Source organism: Haemaphysalis longicornis, unplaced genomic scaffold, assembly GCF_048455015.1.
Source record: "Haemaphysalis longicornis isolate Haplotype H1 unplaced genomic scaffold, Haemaphysalis longicornis Haplotype H1 scaffold_10, whole genome shotgun sequence".
NCBI lineage: Eukaryota > Metazoa > Arthropoda > Arachnida > Ixodida > Ixodidae > Haemaphysalis > Haemaphysalis longicornis.
This window is the reverse complement of record NW_027526204.1, coordinates 153,768,533-153,790,261: the sequence shown is the minus strand read 5'-3', so window position 1 is coordinate 153,790,261 and position 21,729 is coordinate 153,768,533. Positions and strand designations below refer to the sequence as shown.

The 21,729-nt window shown below is 47.0% G+C and overlaps 1 protein-coding gene across 3 annotated transcripts in view; it reads right to left on the bottom strand.

Annotated features, from left to right (window-relative positions):
- Positions 1–5,198: 5,198 nt before the first annotated feature.
- LOC144159686 (protein FAM135A) overlaps positions 5,199–21,729 on the bottom strand; it is a 73,809-nt gene continuing 57,278 nt past the window's right edge. For all 3 annotated transcript variants that reach the window (XM_077691331.1, XM_077691330.1, XM_077691332.1), the window contains 4 exons: positions 21,227–21,378; positions 20,106–20,216; positions 19,020–19,136; positions 5,199–11,625 (listed from right to left, as the gene is read on the bottom strand). In XM_077691331.1, coding sequence (XP_077547457.1) covers positions 11,420–11,625; positions 19,020–19,136; positions 20,106–20,216; positions 21,227–21,378 — 586 coding nt within the window. In that variant the 3' untranslated portion in view covers positions 5,199–11,419. The remainder of the gene's footprint in view (positions 11,626–19,019; positions 19,137–20,105; positions 20,217–21,226; positions 21,379–21,729) is intronic.

Below are 21,729 nucleotides of genomic sequence, written 5' to 3'. Positions count from 1 at the left end.
GGCTATCTTCAAATTTTTTTTACAAATTATCTGTACAACGTATGGGGCTCACAATTGGCTCAGAAATCCCCCGTTGTGTGTTCTACCACCTGAATGCATTTGATTGCCACCTTCACAAAGCTTTTCTGGGTCCCTTTAAGGTCCTCAAAAGGTACTCAAGTGATCCTACTGTCCAGCCTCAGGATGTTTTCAGAACCTCCTAAAGTGGGCATCTGAGGATTGCCTCCGTGAATTTTAAGTACACCTTTTTAACGGTTCAGTTTTCATTGTTCCTTTATTTTATTATGTACGAGTCTTAATAATATTATTGTAGACAAAAATTATCATCCACACCACTCGTGTAGGTCAAGATGTCACCAACAAACATGCTGTCAGCTCACACAACCACGGCAAGTACAGTAAATCATTTTATTAATTTGACAAATACTTCGCACACAACAAGCCACAACCTGTGCACTCACCCTCCCTCCCTCCCCCCCCCCCCCCCCCTTCCCAAAGGCGGTGTAGCCTGATAAGCTATCAGCAAGAAAGACACTATATGCCAGCAAAAAAAAGAACACAAGTCCTGTAGGGGCCGCTGGCCACTCTGACACGTGGGAGCGAGCGCGCGAGAGACGACCGACCCGTTCATCAGCAAGAATGGAACCCCTTTATTCCAGAAGCGTCGGAGCACCAGTATGTCCAACGGGAACGCTATGTTCTTCCAACTGTGGACTCTGTGTTAGGTCAGCTGAAGGACGCACACGTCTTCTCCAAGTTAGACGCCACATCAGGATTCCATCAGGTGAAGCTTTGCCCTGAAAGTGAAGAGCTACCTTCATCACACCCTTCGGTCGGTATTGCTATCGTCGCCTTCCTTTCGGTATCGCTTCCGCTCCGGAATTCTTCCAGCGCCTGATGTCTCAAATCCTGGAGGGTCTTCCGGGAGCTGTCAACATGATCGACGACATTTTGGTATTCGGGAAAGACCGTCAGGAACATGACAAAAGACTTCAAGCCACCATGAAACACCTAGACGAGGCCGGGGTCACGCTCAACAGGAAGAAATGTGAGTTCGGAGTCAAGTCTCTCCGTTTCCTTGGGGTTGTCGTCAACGAGAACGGAGTGTCACCAGACCCAGACAAAGTCAAGGCGATTCAAAGTCTTCCGCCACCAACGGATACCAGCGGAGTACACAGGCTACTCGGTATGGTCAATCACGTTGGTCGCTTCCTTCCGCACCTCGCAACCATGACTGCGCCCATCCGAGTTTTACTTAATAAAAACAGTCACTGGACCTGGGGTGTGGATCAAGATACCGCATTTAAGAAGGTAAGGAGATGCTCAGCTCAGACTGTTGCATAGCTCTATATGACCCGTCGTTTCCAACCGTGGTCTCGGCGGATGCAAGTTCGTATGGTATCGGCACCGTGCTTCTCCAAAGTCAACCCTGTGGGGCTCGACGCGCTGTCGCCTTCGCTTCGAGATCTTTGACTCCAACAGAAGCCCGCTACAGCCAGACAGAGAAGGAGACACTGGCGATAACATGGGCTATAACACGGTTCGACCAGTACCTGCGTGGTCTCTTCTTCACGGTGGAGTCTGACCATCAACCCGTTGTAGCTCTTCTCGGACATAAAGACCTCGATCAGCTACCACCAAGGATTCAGCGCATGCGCATAAAGTTGATGCGCTACCAATTTCAAGTAAAGTACGTGCCGGGGAAGTTGCTGGCAACTGCAGACACGCTGTCCAGAGCTCCCTGCGATACCGCTCCCCCCAAATTAGTAAATGCTGTTGGACACTTTATTGGGGATGTCTACAAAGGCCTCTCAGCACCAGTAGCAAGCCGCCTTGAAGAGATTCGACAAGCCCAGCTACACGACGAGGAATGCCTCGCAGTCAGTGGTTTCATAGAAAATGGCTGGCCAGACAAGAGCAAGGTTCCAGTTCACCTCGTGCCATTTTGGAAGGAAAGGGCAAGATTGAGCACTTTCAATGGGATTATACTTTTAGACCGCCGCCTAGTTATCCCTCGGGCGTTGCGAGCCAATTTGCTGGCCCTTCTTCATGATGGACATCAAGGACTTCGCCGGTGCAAGGAACGAGCAAGAGAAAGTGTCTGGTGGCCTGGGTGCAACATGCACATTGAACACATGGTTACAAGCTGCGAACAGTGCGCAACCAACAGAGTGGTGAACCCCGAACCACTCATGCCTACAGCGACACCGGATCGTCCGTGGCAACATCTTGCGATCGACCTATTCCAATGCAAAAGCCGTGAACACGTTGTCGTCGTAGATTACTACTCGCGGTTTCCAGAAGTAGTGTCCCTCACTTCCACGACTATGATAAACGCGGCCAAGAGTTGCTTCGCGTGGCACGGGATCCCTGATGTCGTTCGGACAGACAATGGACCCCAATTTTCATCAAACAAGTTTGCCAAGTTTGCTCAAACGTACGGTTTTCACCATGAAACCAGCAGCCCGCGGTACCCGCAAAGCAATGGCGAGGCGGAACGCATGGTACGGACGGTAAAGTACCTTCTGGAAAAAAGCGATGACCCGTACCTGGAACTCCTATCCTATCGTGATACACCGGGACCACCCGGATTTTCCCCAGCCCAGCTTCTGATGGGACGCAATCTTCAGACGCGGCTTCCGAGTCTTCCAGAACGCCCGAGTCCACACCCCAAGTCATCGGGAGTTCAAGAATAGGGATGCTGCCTATAAAGCCCAACAAGCCAAGGCGTTCAACTCTCGACACCGCGCTAGTCCGTTGCCACCTTTAACTCTTTCGTTACCGCGGGAAATTGACCAATTTTGAAGGGTCTAACAAAACATTTTTTTGTGCTATACATATTGGTTAGGCACACATTGCAGTGACATAAAATGCAGATTATTCCACGCGCTTTCCAACGACATCAGTTTTAATAAGGTTTTCCTAAAAAATGATTGCGAAAAAAATTATCGAATTCGAAATTTTTGTCTGCGCGTCGAAGAAAGTAAGAAAAAGGAAGTTGTGTATGATAAACGACCAGTAGTAGAAAAAATTTAGAATATACATTTTGTTGGTAGACATTTCAAAAACCCCTCCTAGAAAAAAAATTGAGTTGCGCAGTACAATTTGTCAGATATAAAAGAAAATGTTAGCCCACGTGGTGCCCATGCCATGTGGTGAAGCCCAACCTCTATTTCAAGTTTTGCTATTTTGGATAGTTCTCTAGAAGAAATCTGGTGGTTTGACATTATTAAAGGCCCAAATTAGCCTCCACGTGATGTAAAAACACCTTGTCAATGATTATGACCGGCACAATATTGAAGGCAAGCAAGCGATGTGAAAAACTTCGCTTGCAGTTGAGAACCAAACTCTTTGGTGGATGCTTGTTGACGTTCTGATGATCGCTCATCAGTCAGAACTTTCATATGCGTTTTAATATCATGTTCTGACTCACTATGGTAGCCCTGCTTGCAGGAATAAGGTACGATGCGCTAGAATCATGCCCACCAAGCTTTCACCAAGCCGCCGTCGGGCTGTGAAGCGAGTTCGGCACTACGAGCCTACTACATTGCAGCGCCACCTAACAATTTCGAAAAGAAACAAATACAAGGCTGTTGGAAACTTTGTCAGAATAAACAGTACTACTAAGAAGCGACACTAGACTTCCGGAAATACCCTCGTATGAAACCGAAACTGGCCGGTGAACAGCTGGCGGTGTTCAAGGCCAATTGGAAGCGTTCTCCTCGTCTGAACCGATACCCGACGACTTGGTGTTATCGTTTGACTTTCTGCGGAAGCTCTTATCGCAGAAGCAAGGGGTAGATAAAGTGGAAGCGCGAGCGGCATGCTTGTTTTGAGGAGCAGTAGCGGGCAACGGAGGCGCCATGGCAAATGAGCTTGTAGTTGGGTAACTGCGTAGTAGCGCCAAATATGAATTTCGCAATGCGAAAACGAAACCGAAACTGCTGGAAACTGGTTGAAAATGTCAGGCACATTTGCTAGACATGCGGGGGACCATCAGAAATAAGCTTTGGGAGAATAAAGCTGCCCTTTGTCCGAACCGAAGATCATTAGTGAATAGCTGGGGCCATTTTCAAGTAATTATCACCTCTCAACGCTGTCGGATTACAAAGCTGACCCCATTATTTGGTATTTGACTTGCCAGGAACCTTCTGACAAAAGAAATATTATGGTAATGCAGCCTAACCACGACCTGCATCCTTTTTTCTCAAGTGCAGCAGCCACGCCCCCTTCGTCAAAAACACGCGCACCTCAGCTCGCAAACAACGCCGCCAAAAATCTCAATGTCGCCGGAGCGGGAAAATTTAAACTGATTCTAAAAGTGCAATGCCTAGACTAATCACTGGCTGCATTAGGTGTACGAGAAACGACTACAACATGTCGAAATAGGCAATATAAATCATCGATCACCGGTGATCGATTTGAATAGGCGTGGTAACGAAAGAGTTAACAGCAGGTGACCGTGTATGGGTGAAGGATCTAAATTGCCCAGCGACACTCCTCAGCACAGCTCAAAGGCCTCGCTCATTCGTGGTCGAAACACCAAGGGGCGTCGTGCAAAGAAAGCGCCGCCACTTGGTACGGTTCCAGCCCAACGCGACGCAGGACTCCACGTCACACGAGGGAGAAGAGTGGACGGGACACGAAGAGGAAGAGAGTACGGGAAGATCGCCAACTTCGCCAACTTCTGGGACAGTTTCTGTTCCTGATTCGGCGCGGTCTCCAGGCAGCTATTGCACGAGATCTGGCCGAGTGGTCCGGCCCCCGCAAAGACGGAACTTATAGAGTGTACCCCTTGGTTATAGTCTAAGAGGGGAGATGTAGGGGCCGCTGGCCACTCTGACACGTGGGAGCGAGCGCGCGAGAGTGCCTGACGTGGAGCGCGTGCTCCGACGCTTCTGTAATAAAGGGGTTCCATTCTTGCTGCTGAACGGGTCGGTCGTCTCTCTCGTGAGCTCCGAACAAGTCCAACCTCCACGGTCTTGTTTACAAATGCACAAAGAAAAATTGTGAACGGCAAGCTCCGAAATATTCCGAATCGAATACGCACCGCCGGTAGATGCTTCATTGTCAGGTAGTAGAGTCTGCATTGTCAAGTAGTAGAAGCTGTGGTTCATCGCAGCTGATTACACCTCAGCGCACAAGCCCTTTTGTGGTCCCCAAGTTTCCGCAGCCCGCCAGAGCAAGCTTTCAAAATCTGAAGCTTTTGTAACTTCGTTTGAGGCCAAACGAATTTTGAAATATGGGTGTGAAAATACTAATGAAAATGCTAAAAATAACGATACTCGTACGTGACAGAGTATCCCGATATGTTTGATACACCGTAAAAGTATTTCACTACTGAGATACAAATACCTTTTTCAAATGTATTTCAATACTGAGATAGAAATACTCAAAAGTATCTCCGAGATACTATCGTGATTCTGCCCAGCCCTGCCAAGGATTCGCTGCTATTTTGTGACACAACGGCTGCGAAAAAATGAAAGGGAAGCGGGTAAGAGAAAGGCCACCTTTATTTGTACTTATTTCACGGCAAATAACGCATCATTGCTTGTCGAACAAAAGCTGAGAAAGCAACGGAACGTAAGATCTCTCAGTTAAAACAAAATATCATTCAGCCTTTAATGTCCCCTTAAGAGTGCTCCAACTTCCCTGGTTTTCACAGCAGGCACAAAGTGCAGTGAAGTATGACCAAGGCCAAAAGATACAACGGTGGGTGAAAAGCACGCACCGCTTGCTGTCAGGAGCAATGGCGCCGGTGCAGGTGTCCGGGACGGTTTGTCCAACCCGTACAAACGACCCCCGCCTCGCTGGGAATTTCTTCACTGCTGGTAAAACATTTATCTCACGTCTAGCAACTTTGCAGGCAATGCTCAGCGGAATAGACATTTTCTACGACCTTAATCTGCACATGCGCCTGCAGGTGCTTCTGTTACTTTTGGTGGCTCACTTGTATCTGAGTTGCCGCGGACGACGGATGTGGTAACCACATCTGGCCAAACTTTCTGGCTGGCACCCGGGGGCCGCCCAAGTCGTCCGACAGCCTGTCACCGGCATCGAGAAACGCAATAGAATTCTACCGAAGTTATCACCATTGCAATGTTTATATCTCTTGGCATGTGTTCTGGCGCACTGTGCTAAGACTACGATGACAAGCGGCCTCGCGCACACACCAGCTCCTTAGTGGTGGGGATAGTGCCAATGCTAGGAGCTTTCGTAACAGGCCGTCTAAAGTGTGTAAACACCTCTGAAAATGCTGCTGAAGTGTACCCTAGCATTCCGATGATGATCTTGAACGACTTCACTGATGTTACACGTGCAAAGGGCATTCAGTTCTTCCGACCCGATTTTGTAGCGCTACTACAGAAGACACACAAAACAGAAGACTTTGTTTTCTCCATAAACATTCATTTAATGAAGCGCAACAAGTGCACAGAACGTTGGACACACACATATGCCTGAGACACGATGTACACGATACTCCTTTTATGCTTTGCATCCTATGCAAGCCAGCAGTGGTCACCAACCATGCTGCTTCGGTTTGATCGTACCGAATGGCACTTTTCTCTTACCATTTGTGCGTAAATACGACTAGGGAACGTTACCTGGCAAAAAGAAAAAAGAAGGGGAAGGGGGCAGCAAGTTGTAGCTCCGCAAGTTGGCAATTGTGATTGCAATCGAGAAAGAAAAATGGCACATGAAACTTTGGTTTGACAGGCATCACACACACATGCAATGATGGAGAGGTGGTTAATAAGGGGAGGGGAGTGGTACACAACCATTCCGGAGCTCGAAACTTTGGTACAAAAGACCCCGCTAAGTGTGGGTGCTCTTGTGGTAAAAGTACGGGTGCTCCGACGCAACTGTATTGCCACAGCAGTATTGGTAAGAAAGTGGTACTTATTCTAGACTGCAGCATCTCAAAAGTCCAAGTGCAGTAGACTACCACACCTGCCACCTTTTCTCTGCTGCCACAGATGCTGCACTGGGAGTAGCAAAACTGTCCCCTATGCAGTCAACACTCACCACCACTGGGGCTGCCAAGGCACTCCGAACTGATGTCTTCACCGGCTCAAAGGTCAGCACAACACAGCATTGTGCCCAACAGCAGCTGCTTAACCTTTCCCCTTTCACACAGGACCCGACAGTGTTGCAATTTTCCAACACCCCCTTCTCTGTACCCTTTGCACGTTGTACTCGAGGTGGGCAGACAAGTCTAGTCTAGCCAGTGTGGACAAAGATTGCACGGGAAGAAAAGTTGTCACCTCAGGGCCCGCTGTTGAACTAAGCTCGCTGTGACTCGTTAGGCAGGCCTTTCACAATCAGGCAGGATATCCACATGTCATGGGGAACACAACAGAAGGAGACACGCGGAACAAGGGTGTGCAGCAAACAGAACTATTCTGTGCCGCAAGATATGTCAGCTACTGACAGGTGACATGGCTGGCTTCCTGCCGTGCACCTGGCCCTGCTTTGACACCCTTCCCACCTGCCCAGAGCATTTATGCACTGCCATGCAGGAAAGGAACCGACAATGCTTGACAGCAATGACAGCATAGGATGACACCAAATTCTTCACAATCCACTTTGGCGATAACTTAAATGTGGCTGCATCAAGGCAGCTCTAAGCATGTTCGTTCAGACCAGTAGTTTCCTCTTTAGTTGTCCCACAACAAGCTAAAACACAGCGCGAAGCTTGCAGCTGGAGCAGGTATCTCATGACAGCACCTCACAATGCCTTAAGAAAAAGTACTGTGCTGCAAGACTTAAAGCTCCAACAAAGTAGCCTCTAAGAATGGGACAAATACTGAACAGCTTCAGTTGAGGACACCAAATAAAATGTGGATACAATAGAAGCAATTGGCACACCCTCTGCAGCCACGAAAATAAATATATTTGGCAACGCATCTGGGGAAAAACAGGGTTGGCACAACTCGCAAAATGATGTGTGAAACAGAAAACAGCCTAGAGAGCAAGAAAGGGTTAAAGTTTGTTATTAATAACAAAACAAGATTTTTCTGCACATTTGGTACTTGTGAAACTCAACAGCAGGCAACCCACGTAATACCGGAACCCTGTTCAGGTTATCTAGCTAAACTATCAGTTTGCAAAGCTTATAAAAACGCAATGCTAGTTTATAAAAAACGCGATACAGTGAAATCAATACTGAACGAAACTTATCAACAAAAAACAGATAGTCCTAAAAACAAGGCACATACAAACATGTTACAATATAGATTAAAAACAAGCTGGCACAAAGGCCTGGCACAAATCAGAATAACACCACAAAAACAGGATTCAACAAAGCTATACAACCAGTTAAAAAAGAAAAAAGGAAGTGTAACTTCTACAAGTGTGGTGCAACTACTGCAGCAACATTGTTTACACTGAGGAAGACAAAGCACCATCGATGCCCCGATAAAAATAAGACGATTTAAGGCCAGAGAGAGAGAAAAAACTCACCAATTAAGACAGCGCGTACACTGGACATGGGTGGATTATTTTCGAATGGCCACCACATGAACACGCACAGTTCACAGCAGTTGCATGCAGCATGATCTCAAGGCCCTTGGCAGGCACGAAAGGCAGTGAATGTGATGCAATGAACACATTCTTTTTGGTGAGGTAAAAAGCAGCTGCATGCATTTGATCGCAAACTGTAACCTCTACAGTAAACAATAGATAAAAAAAAAAAGGTCCCATAAATGAAACTGCGGTCAAGGCAAAACCAAAGTTTGTGAAACCAGTTTTCAGTGCTGCACGAAACATAGTGGCTCAAGAGTGGTACTAAAGTGACACAGCTCACAAGAGCGTTCCAGAAGCACCAGTCTATGGTACGCAGCTTCGGTTCTTGTAGAAGAGCAGACAATTTCAGTATTGGATGCACTGTACATTCGCGTTTTCGTAAAAACACCATAAAAATAAAGTGTGCACTTAGTGCATTTAAATAATAACAGGAAATATACACTGCACAAATAAAACACGCCCCTAATTACTACTTAAACAAAGAAAACAGGAAATAAATAATGCACTCAAGCAACGTTGGTGCATGATAACAGACAAAATCAACAAAAAAGGATCGGAAATATACCTTCGAAATATAAAAAAAAAAAAAAAAAAAGAACCACTTGTTAAAGGAACATAATCCAAGTGCTTCAGGCCAGTGAAAATTCGAACAATTAGCCCAACAACACGTAGTACTAAGCTTTATTCGAACCATACCTCGCCCTTTGCAGAAAAAGAAAACTTTCCTCGGAGGTATACTCCCCATTAAAATGAGTAGGAACTCCAAAAACAAAATCCTACACTTGCCCACTGGGAAACACGCAGCACGATTTTCACGAGTTGAAGACTGCTCAGCAAGGTTTGCACTCCTGCTTCCAAAACAAAGCAGTTTAAAAATAAACAAAGAACAGCGCAAGCACTGCCCCAAATAATGTGCACTAAATGAGTTTCTCGAGATGCTGTTAAGACAGTGCAGAAAAACTATGAAAGAAAATACGCACCTTCTTTAATGTGTTACTACGTCAAACCAGGCCCAACAGTGTGAAGTACCACCTTTGTTGCGTGGTTCCTACAACTACCTAACAATGGTGGCCAGAACCATGTGATTTGATGCCTTAACCACTATTACTGGTTATGTTACAAGTAAAAACCCTTTTGCTTATTGCAGGCTGCTCCGTGTGCTGTGCACCAGTTCTCAGGAAAATAATGGGACACTATTCAACTCAACCTGCACTGAAATGCTCAGCATTTGGAATCCTTCAAGACCTTGCACAGAACTGCTCGTCGAGACTCTTTGGCAGCACAATTACTCGTCGCCTCCCTCCCCAAGCCTCGCACACACAAACATGTGCTTGAGAAGCTAAAACAAGGAGGAAAAAAAAGAGGCAAGCGGACACAAGGCAGTGGTTACCAATGAGTGAAAATGAGTGGGGTTGCGCGCCCCGTGATAGCGCACCAGGGCAGCCTTCAAAGCCAGGCAGCGAAAGCAACACTGAATGCGGGGCACACTGAAACATGCTCTTTTGCCCCAAATATCAGACCTCTTTTTTCTCAGATCCAATTCTTCCTTGTCGAGAAAGGTGCACATTGTTCCCACGCATACGCTTTTCTGCACAATTACTGCCTACATTCACTGTACTCTGGATGCCCGTTAGATTTGGGTGCAAAGTGAAAGCCCACATTTAAGTGCCCACTCTGACTGAAATTGGAAGGAAAACCATGGCTGCATGATCAGTGATCCCTCCCACACAGGTTCCCCAAGTTTGCCATCTGAAAGAGCTAACTGGCACGAAGTTCGCAAGCTTGCAGGCTTACGCACCTCTGTGGCACTCCACATGTGGTCTGGTCAGAGATTGCGAAAAAAAATTTGCAAACATTGCCCGGTGCCGAAGATAGAGTGGCAAACATAATACTGTGCCTCTGTTCTGAGCTATAATGACTGCCATCCCGTGACAAACCTTGGCTGCAATTTGCTTTGTTCTTTTCTTTTTTTCAGCGACAGCATTCGGGAATGTGCGCACCTTACATGAATACATGGTACATTGTGGTGGTTGAAGAGTGGCAAAAAGTTGTCCGAAAGGCGCCAATAAATAGTTTGTTACGATGTTCCTTCTTTTTGTGAATGTTAGAAAGGAGGAGGAAACATGGTATGTAAGGCCCCTTTCGCAATCAAACAAAGCAATTTTTTCCTTTTACTTTTTTATGCTGACCCAAGCAATGTCAAAACGTAAAACTTGGGGCAATCTAGGCAGAACAATTGGACAACACGCCTGGCAATAAATGACTAGCTAAAGTGTGACATAGTGTTCACCTAGTGCCATGTTTGAAGTCAGCACATTTCCTTGAAAAGCCACGCGATGCATAGTGGGTACTGCAATGGGAGGGCGAGCAGTTCACCACTGCAGCCCTGTTCAAGCTTTCAAAGGCCTGCCATGCTTCCTTACACCTTGCCTCAAAACGACCAACCAATACTTCACACAAGAACGGCAACTCAAGGACAACCCATCGGGCTGCCAAACAGCACAATCCCCGGACGGTTCATATGATTATGTCACTGCGGCCCAGTACAGCATTTTTTTTTGTCACTGGTGGTTCACATCAAAGCTACTGGCTTTATAACAAGTGCACTGTCTTGGCAAGAGTTATGGTCCTCGTATCTGGTAATTCTCGCAGGCTGAGTACAGTTCTCCTCACATGGAGTCACCTCATGCAGGGATCTGCGGATTTGGAAACTGAGCCCACTAATCCTAATTTCAAGCCAGCGGCACAGCCAAACTGTTCCCCCACTAAATGTGCCTGCTTTGCTTGAACCTACAGGCAACACAAAGTGTGCAGAGCCGTTTTGGGATATCAAAGCTGCCATTTCAATGGGCCCTGCCAGCCTTGACACTGACCAATGACTGTCTGTGCCAGCTCAGGCGAAGTACTTGAGGCCCGTGACGACCATGAACTTCTCGATGAAGAGCTCCGAGTCGAGCACGGCGATGTGGGCTGCCCGGCCGATGAGCGAGTTGGCCGAGCTGGGCAGAGCGTGGTGCACGTCGTAGCGCACCAGGCTGATGTCCGGCCGGCTGGCCAGCGGCCGCAGAAGGTGGTTCACCATCTCCCGGTAGGCCGCCCCTGCACACACAGTGTCGAGCAACAGTTCAGCTGCTTCCCTAGCCCAAAATGGCTGGACCCTGGGAGGGACTGATTTGCTCTTACGCAAGAAGAAGACTGGGAGCCATTTCTTGGCCTGCTCTCAGCATTTGCCCTTGACCATTCCCAGCCAGACTTATGCTACAGCTGATTGTCTGCAGATTCTGGATTTCCTGTGTAAGTGTGACAAAGCAGTCCTATGCTTAAGATTAGACTCAATCCAGGTTTACACACAGAACCTTTCTTTTTAAGCTTCATTACACTTCCACCACTCTGTGTGCAACCTGAGGAGCTCACAAGGGCCTCAATCTTACTCTTTTCATGTGGCCTGGTTATGAGACCACATGAAACACACTTCTCGGGGCCTGTACCTGTCCACCCACATTTCTCTATGTGGACTTCTTGGCCCATGGGCAAGTAGCATGTTGGGAAAAAATAACGCTGTTGACAATTCTTTTGTCGCACTGGTCTCATAGACTGTGAGGACACTGTAAATACCCTCTCATGTGATTGTTCCACACGAGTGTGGGTGGGCGTGTGTGTATATATTTCTTAATTTAAGTTTATTGCACAAACAAATCCCAATATTGTTCGGAATTATAGCCTCCGTTCAACAACAAAACAAATACAAAAAGAACAGCATACTTATTATACGTGACAACTTAAACACACACTATAAAACCACTAACAGGACAAAAAAGATGTAGATGTAGAATGCATAAGTAGTGAGAACTGGGGAGGCATAAATACAACTTAACGGGACCACACTAAGCAGTTGAAACAAGGGTTTGATCAGTACAGTCAAACCCAGTTATATTGAACTTACACAAACACAAAAAAAAAAAAAAACACCTATCAGTCCGATATAGGGCATAATTCGATATAAATAGGCTAAGGAACTGGACGTCAAAAAAGCACATACCGTTTATACAAACACTTTATTGATGAAACTGCACGAGATAATCCTATATCGTCTTGTGCTTGAACACCTTCGCTGCCTACGACGACTGCACGAGATAATCCTATATCGTCTTGTGCTTGAACAACTTCGCTGCCTACGACGGTACGCACTTTTCCACATTGTTTAAAGAATCGGAACAGCTGAGGCCGCAACATTTCACATTCACGAATGAGCGCCGAACTAGAGCAAGTGCACCGATCACCTCACTGGTTGGTTGTGGGCAAAGGATCGTTGTTGCTGTACTCCTTGCTTTCACTTGCACCCGGTACGGTGGGGGCAATGTAGCCTTCCAAACTCTCCCGTGGTCGCGACACCACCATCCACACTCACAAACTTTCCCACAGCTCGCTCCACGCTTCCGCATGATTGGTGATGGCTTCGTTGCACTCCTCAGTGTTTTCAAAGTCACCAACAGCACACACAAGCAGGCACGTCTGGAGCAGTTTCAGATGGTGTCTTTAGTAACATCTGCCTGGGAAACTCCTTTAAGGGGAAAGGGAAATTCTGCCGCTTCGAGCTAACTAGCGCCACTAAGTCAGAATTCATTTAGTGACACTACCGCTGGCCACCACGGCTACACTCCAGAAAAAAACCCACAATGCGCAAACGATGCAAACACAACGAATGACAAAAACATGGCAACAGTTCACCTGTGATTGGCTGCCTCAGCAAGTGAGGCGGGTGGGCCAGGATCATTTTTGCATGGGGGGTGTCGACTGCCCTACACAGCGTGGCAGTGCAGTCATGATAGCGAGGAGAAAAAGTTGCCGGCTGCCCATGAGCGGTCGGGATGTTGAAAATTCCAGTTTTTTTGAAGCCGCAGATGACAAGCTCGGAGGGGATCGCTCTCCATGCCTTCAGTATCCATCGGCAGAGCATGCCGATGGACGGAGTCCTTATTCTCCCAGCTGGGGTCAGGTCATGATTCCCCTCAGCCCTCCACTCTGCGGACGGCTGCCGCACGTTGTTCTTAAAAGGCTTCTTCATTGAGACATCGAGCGGTTGCAGCACGGAAGTCAGGCCACCCGGAATCATGTGATGCCTGTGCGCATTTCCTCAATTCAGTGCCAGACACCCTCCTCATGATGGCCGCGGAAACCGTTCACAATGAGCAGTGATGGCCGAAACAGAACCCCCGGTCGCCGTCCCCAGAATGTCTTGAGCCAGTCAAACCTCCGCTCTGCCGACATCCAGCACTTCTCCTGAGCGCAGTCATGGATGCCAGTGGGAAGCGTGCTTTTGGGAATTGTCTTCTTTTTGAAGACGACAAATGGCGGCAGCTTCCTGCCATCAGCCATCACTGCCAGTATTAACAGTGCACTGCTGCTTCTCTGCACCCGTCACCCTTACTTGCACACCCTTTGCACCCTTCGCTTCGACCATGGTGCCAAAGCACACCAAGGTTTATTGCCGTCTGGTCCGTGTTGTCGATCTGGGACAGAAGATACTTTATTTCACCCTTGATCTAAATCGCGTTGCCCAAAGCTCTTCTTGTTTTTGCCAGTAGCGAACATGCACTGGGTCAATGCTGAAGTGCCATCCAGTCATGTGGTTTCCATGCTTCAACGCACGCTCCACCACCTTCAATTTAAAACTGGCTGTGCAGATCACGCACCAGCCCATTGTACACCACGCACCATAAGCACAAAAAAAGACAGGAGCACTGCTGAACAAAAACGTGTAAAGAAATGGCGAAGTTGTAGAACAGCACAAAGCATTGTAGAAACAAACAGTGCAAAGTACATTTGTTGCTTAGGTTGCTTGCCACAGCGCTTCTACGGCACTATACGCAAGAAGATTGGGTTTGCATTCAGCAGACAGCGTTCCGCAAACACACCATTTCTAAAGTTGTGAGTCGCAGCATTCGTGCTCGCGTTGCCGGCTACTATGTATTCAGATGTTTTAGTTAGAAACCTTTTTACCATTTCTGCCAGTACTGTGGCATGATAGTGAGTCACTACGATCGTCAACAGCATCAGCAATCTTGCCAAGATAAAAAAAAAATTGAACAGTACCTTTTTTATTCTTGCTGCATTTCTTATGCAAGGTAATGCAAGTGTAAATTCTCAAAAAGAAAAGTGTGTGTGTGTGTGGGGGGGAAGGGGTGCGGGGTTTTTCGCATGTAAATACTGTGATTTGTTTAACCGGACATCCTTCAAAGAGATTTATATGAGTGTGTGAAATAAATGGTCCCGCGTTTAAATCCCGCACCAGGGCCAATTTTTTCTTAACTCTTTCGTTAAGCAGAAAAATAGCCGATTTTGAATGCAAACTATTTTTTCTCTTAAGCTACTGAACACAATTAGCATTGCTATGCATGAAATTTTAGCTTATAGATTGCTCTTTCAAACACATAACAGCAGTTTTGTGCAAGGTACAATTATTTAAAGTTTTGGTCAGATAAACAGAAAAAATGCACAAAATAGTATACACACAATGTACACAGGTGATTGTACTGAGCCTAAAAATTATTTTAGGAATTCTAAGATGTACTAGTTGTTTCTACTGTCCTAAGCTATCATTAAATGCATACATGAAGGCTGTACACCAAGTGTTGGATTTTTGTGGGCCCGCCAACCTAGCAGCCCTGACAGCTGTGCCACTCCTCGAAGCCACTCAAGAGTAGGTTGGTCTCTCTAAAATATGTATCCAAGCATAAGTGTTTGTGTTCTCACACAAAACCTTTATCACTTCAGTGATAAAAAACAAGAGAAAAAAATCCAGCGTTCTTGAGAAGCGGCGCACATCGCTCTACAGTGCTACTCCGACATGAGAGCCAAGCCATCTTGAAGGTGATAATGCGATACGGCGTGGTGTATTTGGCAAAATATTTTCACCGCACGTTGTCCAGACCCTATACATGAAAGCAAAACCGCAGTCATCAGATAAGACGCGCATTTTGTTTATAAATACAGCGCAAAGTCAAAAACGAACCTTACCTTCAGGACTTGTCGAAGTCTGAGGCCGTTGAATGGGATCGTCTTTATCAGAACTAAAATCTGATCAACCCACATCATTGCTGGAATCATCACTGCTGCTGGGGCAATAAAAAACAGCGGCTGCAGCTGCCGTTCCTGCCAGACCTGTCTGCTTTTGCGGAGTGCACAGTGAAACAGGACGTCATTTTTTAGCAACTCGCCACTATCGCGGGTTTAAATTTCACTCTCGATGCAATCTCCGCACAAGAAATGAAGACAAACAATAATGAAATTGAAAAAAGTTGCCAATAAATATGCCAGATGGCGTTAGTTGCCCATTTGTAGCGTTTGCGGGACGTTTGAAATCATCGGAACTCTGTGTCTGATGGCCTATGGCGCCATAAGGAAAGAGTTAAAGGGACCCAGAAAAGCTTTGTGAAGGTGGCAATCAAATGCATTCAGGTGGTAGAACACATAACGGGGGATTTTCGAGCCAAGTGTGAGCCCCATACATTGTACGGATAATTTGTAAACAAATTTTGAAGATCGCCTTTCTCAGTCGATGAGCGCGCCGCCGCAGCGAGCCGACCGCGGCTGACGCAACGTTGACCGCGGCTGATGCAATGGCGATCGCGGCTGACGCAACGGCAAGGCGCCCCCCTGATTCGGCCGATCGTCGGTCGCCGGCAACGTCACTGCCATTGGCTTGCGGTTGCTCTTCCTCCTTCCTGCGCGATCCCGAGGCAAAGGCGGGTCTGCAGCGATTGACGCGTGCCTAGGCGCAGGAATGCTAGCGGAGAACGGAAGTTGAGCATCGCGATGTCACATGGCTATTCCCAGTGTTTCCAGCTGCTTTGAAAGAAACAGAGAGGGAGGAGGAATCGATCGGCAAGGGGGGAGAGGTGCACTTAATTGCTTCTGGCGCAGCTAATACTGAATGTAAATCAATAATTCCGATGGCATTGCATCGCTATATTGGTACAGTCGAACCCCGCTACAACGAACGCCGCTTCAACAAAATTTCCGCTTCAACGAAATATTTCCAATTCCCCGTCAGCTAGCCATAGAAGTCAATGCAACAAAGTCCTCGCCACAACGAACCATTTGTCAGGCTTGCTTTCGCTTCAACGAAATTTTCGATGATTTGGGCTGGGTTTGAACAATTATTTTACAATAAAATAAGCATAGCGCCAGCTATCTGTAACTTTTTATACATTCAGGACGCTTAGTTTCACCGAAAATGCGCGTTGCGACCACACCGCCACCCAAAACAAAACAAAAAATAACTCATAGGCGCACGCCATTGCTTGATGGTGATAACGATGTGGCTGGCCGTCTTTACACGAGGCGCAGGCCCGCTTCGCCAAGGCGGAGCCCCAGAGCTACAGCCAATCCGTATCCAGTTGAAATTGCATGAATGTGCTCCGCTGCTGGCGCGGTGCCGTCATGTATGCGTTGTGAGCAGCTGTCCTTGTCGTTTTCCTTCTACCATTCTTCATAGCCAAGAGCGAAAATCATGTTTGCGCGTTTGGTCTTGAAGCCTAGTCATCCTATCTTAGTCGCGAGCGCGCGGTCATGTTAAATGCAAGCGCGCGCGTCTTGCCTGCCAAGGTCAGTAGCTGCCGTGCCCTGTCAGAGAATAAGATAACGGCACTGCTCCTGCCACAAGCGAGAGGGGGGCTTCCCACGGCCTAGCAGCTATCTGCAATTAATCTGCTAGGTCGACACTCCTTGTTGTACAGCGATACGTTTTCCGCCTGCATATCTTCACCCCCCTCCGTAACGCGTTCTTTGGGTGGTGAAAAAACAGATAACCATTGGTATGTTTGTTATCCGAATAAACATGAGTTATTGCGCGTCACTCCTTTTTCTAAACATTGTATTATGCTGCCAATGTTGCGGAAACGCACGGGGCTATTTTTCTGGCCTTTCTTGGTGTGTTGGGGCAGATTTCGCCTCAACGAATTTTCGCTTCAACGAAATTTTTCGCACGTCCCGTCAATTTCGTTGTAGTGGGATTCGACTGTACTACGCGACAATAAAGGCCTTTTGTAGCTTTTACAAAAAGCTTTTCTGGGTCCCTTTAAGTGCGAAGCTTAGCTGCGAAGCTTTAGTCTTTCATGACCGCGCTATAGGCCATCGTTCACGGGTGAATGATGATTTTGAAACCTCCCGTGAAAGCTAAAAACGGTGCTTCGCAGACAACTAACACCATCTGGCATTTTTATTGGCAACTCTATTTTTGATTTAATTTTTCTTTGTCTACATTTCGCATGCGGAGACTGCATCAAGAGTGAAATTTAAACCCAAGGTAGTGGTGAGTTGGGCAAAAATGGCGTCCTGTTTCACTGCGCGCTCTGAAAAAGCGGACAGCTCTTTCAGCAACTTCGGCCGCTGCTGCTGCTGATTTTTTTTACCTCAGCAGCAGCGATGACCCCAGCAACGGTGTGGATTCATCAGATTTTTGTTCTGATGAAGACGATCCCATTCAACGGCCTCAGACTTCGACAGGTGCTGACAGGTAAAATTCATTTTTGACTTCACTCTGTATTTATAAATAAAACGTTCTTTCTATCTTATGACTGTGGTTTTGCTTTCAGGTGTAGGGTCTGGACAATGAGTGGTGGGAATACTTTGCCAAATTCATCGCGCCGTATCACATTATCACCTTCAAGATAGCCTGGCTCTCACGTCAGATTAACGCTACTGAGCGCTGCACACACCTTCTGAAGAGTGCTGGATTTTTTTCTTGCTTTTACCACTGAAGTGATAATGATTTTGTGTCAGAACACAAACAGGTATGTTTGGATGCATATTTTAGAGACCGATGTACTCTCGAGTGGCTTCGCGGAGTGGCACAGCCGTCAGGGCCGCTACGTTGGTGGGCCCGCAAAGATCGAACACTTGGTGTACAGTGTTCATGTATATATTTAATGATAGCTTAGGAATGCAGAAACAACTCGCATATCTTATAATTCCTAAAATAATTTTCAGGCTCAGTATAATCGCGTATATGTGCTGCGTGTATACTTTTTTTGTGCACTTTCTTCTGTTTATTTGACCAATAAAGCGTAAATACTTGTTTGTACCTTTCACATAACTGCTGTTATGTGTTTTGAAAGAGCAATCTATAAGCTATCATTCCTTGAATAGCAATGCTAAATGTGTCGAAATGCTCAAGAGAAAAAAGAAATGTTTTGTGGAAGCACTCAAAATCGGCCATTTTGCCGCAGTCACGAAGGAGTCAACGAGCAAGCTCTACTGCCGCCGTGCGACAGCCGTTCATGTGGATGTCACGTTTGCCCTTGCATCCAGCGGGCCTTTTTCTCCACTGCAACCCCCATCTGCAGATGGCACAGCAGGGGGCCAGACCAGACCAGGCAAGCCCCCGCCGTCATACAGGCGAGCCCGCCTCCATGCGAGACGGCCGGCACCCGACGGCCTTGGCGTGAAGTGACACGGCGAGTGCGAGGCAAAGGAGGGATGTGCACCGGTACCTATCGGTGTGGTGTCCTTGGCCGCTGCTTTGCAGAGCTCTATCCTCGCAGAGTGGATGGGGACGTAACGGTCTTGCAGGGAGCCAAAGAGCAAGACGTGCTTGAAGAATTCCAGGCCTGAGGGGCAGCAAGGGGAGACGGAAACGAGACGACATTACAGGGAGCCCACACTGACGCCTTACGAAAACACACTGTGGTCCTCAAGCCCTTGCTCACAACTGCTGCTATTTAAACGAGATGAGCTGCGGTAAAAAGATAAACTCAAACCTAGATACTAGTAGAGGTATTAGCTGAAATTCCGAGCTGGATTCTCAATTTTTTTAAAAAATGCTTCATCTGTGAAGCTTCTAAATTCATACTGTAATTTCAAAAAGGAAGGTTTGTGGTTTTACGCGCCCAAGTTAGTACACCTGGGCTATGAGGCACAGAGCTAGGGATTAATTGAGACTGCATCTGGAGCCTTTCTTGCACGCTCAAATCTCAAGGATGCTAAAGTAGGTGGAATGAGCACCTGTCAGAATCACAAGATACCAGCCATGGTGGATCAGTGGCTAAGGTGCTGTGTTGGTGAACACAACGATGTGGGGAACCTGGCTGTGTCAGCTCTTTTTCTTGTGGAGGCGTCAAAAAAACAAAAAAATCTTAAGCTGCAAAGCTAAAATACAGTTTCTTCGTTTCTGCTGTGTGAGAACAAAGGCTGCCACAGATAGGATAGCAGTCACACCCTCGGGCTCATTAGTACAACGTCATAGCCATGGATCCACCACAGGGGTACCTTTCATTCTGACAGTTCCATGTGCCGCCCACTCCAGTAGTCAAAGCACATAAAATGAATGAAGGTAGGCAAGTCACTGTTTATTACTTGCTAGTGCCTCTTGCATGCACTGAACCTCCACTGATTCCACGTCTGATCCTTCTACGTGGTTCGAGTCAGCACTGAACCAACTGCTTGTACAAAATTATTTTAACCCCCTGGCTTCTCCTGTACTACTATAGATAGTAACATTCCAAGGTTGTACTTATCAAATAGTAGCAATGTACACAGATAAAGCATGGCGGTTAGTAGTATAAACAAACTGCACCAACCAGGCTTCTGGCTCAGCTTGTAGAGAAAAGACTGCCGAACATCGGCCGTGTCCTTCATGGCAAGCTGGAGAAGGGACCCAGACTTCTTCCACTTCTGCATAAACCACATACCTACAGGGCACAAAAGACACAGCAGTGGAATGAGACACCCCAGGCTAATGGCAAGCACAATGTGCTTCCTGTGTACACTACCCCTACTTATTTAAAAGCTGAACTTTGGCACACTTTTAAAAGAAATGTGCAACACATCTGGAAGCACAACCTTAGCAAAACGGGGTTGCAGGCAGGACAAGTCAGTTCTACCAGTTACATGAAAGCTTGGTGCAGTGCACCGTATTTTGGGGACGTAAAAGCAAGAAATGCTGGGATGTGTGTGCCTGGCTTCGCTAGAAATATATAGCAGCATTTGTTGCATGGCCTCAGTAGTTACACGTGACATTATGTACAGGGTCCTTTTTGTAGGAGTGAACGAAGCTTCGGTGAATAAACAGCTGGTTCCCAGTTAAAAATAAAAAGATGCTTGCACATTTTTTTTTTTTGTTTTCAGAAATCATATGCCGTTAAAGCTTGCAGTTTTTTTTTTGTCCCAAAAATTGGGTGCATGCGAGAAAGAGTGAATAAGATTAGCATTTGAAAACCTCTCAACAAAACAGACAGCTATTGCTTGTATTCACTGGAGAGGTGTGCATGCAGGCAACTACGTGAGTGCGCCGTCACTTGTTACTTCGGGCTCCGCGGGATGGCGGTACTTGTCCGTGCTAAGCACATGACTGTGTTGCACGTTACAAACTCTACCTCACTGAGCGAACAGTATTGCCTCAAGTCCAATGTGAGTGTGATTAATAACATCTCTGTTGACGCCACCGTTGAGGACCGGATTGAAACGGAGCAGACAATGCACGCCAGTGTTTTTTTTTTCTTCGGCGTGCGGGCGCAGTGACCCAAGCCGCACCATGTCCGTGGTGCATCGGCCATGTCTGTGGCGTTTCCAGTGCTGCCAAGCGAAGGAATTGACCGCTAAACTTTTCAACGAATACCACCTGTACTGTGCCGCCAAGTGTGCTAGAGAGAACTGTTCATTTAATCTTGGTAAGAAGCTTCACAAGAGGAAGAAGACTGACCCATGTTGACTAGACCGCTGTTGTTGAACAGGGTCCCCAGGTGGGGCCCCGAGAGCGACAGGAAAGTGCACAGCTGGCTCAAGTAGGGCTTCATCTGCGGCCGCGTCAGGGCGCTGCGGATGATGATGTTCCCCAGGGAGTGGCCGATGAAGCTGGGCAGAGGGGGAGAGCAGAACACGGGCCCGCTCAGCAAGCAGCTCAACCTCTACAGTACAACGAAGTCGTAAAAAACAGCGCTCTAGTTTGTGATAATGCAATTTACTTGCAGCAAAATTGTGTACCTAGCACGCAGAAAAGAAAATGACTAGGGATGGGCGGATAGTCAACTTGGGGTTCGGAGTGAATTCGAAGCGAATAGTGATTTGGTCAAATAATTTCGAATCAAATACGTAGCTCAAAAAGTACACATCACAAAATACAAAGAAAGATTAGCAAAGTGCGACCCCGACTAAGAATTAGAACTCCCGTGGGCACAGCATTTTGCGAATCCCTTACCAGTTGAG